Source organism: Malania oleifera, chromosome 5 (genome assembly GCF_029873635.1).
Source record: "Malania oleifera isolate guangnan ecotype guangnan chromosome 5, ASM2987363v1, whole genome shotgun sequence".
NCBI lineage: Eukaryota > Viridiplantae > Streptophyta > Magnoliopsida > Santalales > Ximeniaceae > Malania > Malania oleifera.
In genome coordinates this window covers 98,357,510-98,359,726 of record NC_080421.1, presented here as the reverse complement: position 1 = coordinate 98,359,726, position 2,217 = coordinate 98,357,510, and the positions used below count along the sequence as shown (strand labels likewise).

General features: G+C 36.3%; 1 protein-coding gene across 1 annotated transcript; it reads right to left on the bottom strand.

Moving 5' to 3' along the window:
• Positions 1 to 796: 796 nt before the first annotated feature.
• LOC131156058 (nuclear transcription factor Y subunit B-5-like) lies at positions 797 to 1,189 on the bottom strand. Its single transcript, XM_058109510.1, has one exon. It carries the CDS (start codon positions 1,187 to 1,189, stop codon positions 797 to 799), a length of 393 nt encoding a protein of 130 aa, XP_057965493.1.
• Between the last annotated feature and the right edge of the window lie 1,028 nt (positions 1,190 to 2,217).

The window sequence follows — 2,217 nt, the reverse complement described above, 5'->3', positions numbered from 1 at the left end:
TTCAATTATGTAAGCGCTTTTCTATCAAGTAGCCGTACTGATGAACAAGCTCTTGAAAAGCAAATAAAATTAAACCCAGAACAAAATCCTTCAGAAGAAAGCTAGAAATCAAGTAAATTAATAAGCAAGATCCTGACCACGAAAACAAAAGTCATGATCTTAATTATGATATGATATACAGATCGAAAAAACTCAACAGAAATCTGGGTTTTTGTTTCTGCTGCTAATTTTGCAGCTACCATATATAAACTCAAGAACCATTATTTGGTAAGATTACCAGACACGCACACACACAAACACCAACATAGGTATAAACAAATCCCAAAACTGAGGATGAAAATTGAACTGAGAATCAAGTCATCTTTCCCCATGGCTCGAGTTCATAACAACAGACAATATATATATATATATATATATATATATATATATATATATATCTGTAAAATTGATAAGCTACACAAATAAAAACCAGATCTGATAAGCCCACATAATTCCCAACGAAACTCTCTCAAAAGGAAAAAGGGTCGAAAGAGAAATTAAGTCAAGCCATAGAAAAGGAGTAAACCTTGCTTATCATCATTTAAACAGCATCATCGTCAACATTACAACACATACATGTTTTCATAGAGAGGGATGGAAGTCATAGAACTGCCAATTAATTAATGGACTAGCTAGGGCAAACCGCATACATAGGTCTAAGTCCTCATTAATTAATTAGTTCATGGTTCACCCTGCACATACATAATTAAACTTATGTGTTGTTAGTCCAATATCCGAGTAATTCTTAACTAATATTTCATTGATTGCTGAAACCCTTGTTTTGGTTAGCTCTCTCCCCATCTAACTCCCTATATATATGCAGATACCTTTTCAATGGCTCAGCGTAGTCGTCAAACCCTAGCGTTCCCAGCGCCCAGCAAATGTCGTCCCCATTCACCGTCTTTCGCTTCTCCTTTTGACACTTGTCTGACGCTTCCCCGGTGACGAAGCTGATGAATTCAGACACACACTCCTGCATTGTCTCTTTAGCTTCTTTTGAGATTTTTGCATTCGGAGGAAGGATCTGCTTCATGATTCTTCCCACATTCGCTATCGGTAGCAGCCGGTCTTGCTCCTTGATCATCCCATCTCCCACTTCTCTTGAGGCACCACCACTAGTACTACTGCTTCCTGCAGTGTTATCACCCATCTCTATAAAGAGAAAAACTTAGTTGAACTAATATCCTGTCAAACAAAGACACGTCCCAATCTCAATTTCTTTCTCCATCGCTGTCTGTTGCTTATATATTTATATATATACATACACACATACACATACACGCATATATATAGAGATGCGCACTCACCGTAAATGTTCTATGACACATGACGTGGCCCGTCGAACACGACCACCTCAAATTTGTTGGAGGACACAGTGGAAGGCAAGTTTCCATTGATGGCATGGGGTAGCTAGCTAGGCTCCTTTTTTTTTTAATTAGGCGTAACAGTGGGAGCTTAGAGACTTTTGATTTAGGGAGTAATATTCTAAACCTAAAATGCTTGAGAAAGGGACTCAAATGAACAATTATAGACCCCAGTTGGGCTTTAATCTTTAATGCTCTCAATAAGTTTGGACTAAGCATGTTTAAAATAATGGTGCCAATTTGAACTTGTGGACTAGATCTATGCACGTGTGCTCTGTGACAACCAAAGCACAGCTGATCAAGACCTAAAACTACTGCTTAATTGATTTATTTATTATTAAATAGGGACAATAGTGCATGTGATTGTATGACCTACTACTTTGGTTTTTGCTATATATATATTTTGTGTGTTTGACTGTACTATGCACATGATATAGTACACATTTGAGACTAGCGAGCTATGATGGCAGGGTTTAGTCTTTGGATGCTAACAACAATATTATATATATTGTTGAGTCTTGGAAATTAAAGGAGCATAAGGAAAGGGAAATGATGCTCAAGTAGATAGTTGAAGTGGACATTGATTTAGTATTGGTTAAGAAATTGTATAAATCAGAATACACTGTATGTATTTCTGTGTAGTTAGACGTTTATTTTAAGAGTTCTAAACCTAAAGTTTTAAATTAAGTTTTGTGAACAAAAGTTTAAGTGAAATGATTCACTATGTATAGTGGTGACATGAGAAAATTTTTATGAGGAATAGTGACGTCATTCATCCACTACGAATTAAACACGTTAATTATTGATGCAAGTT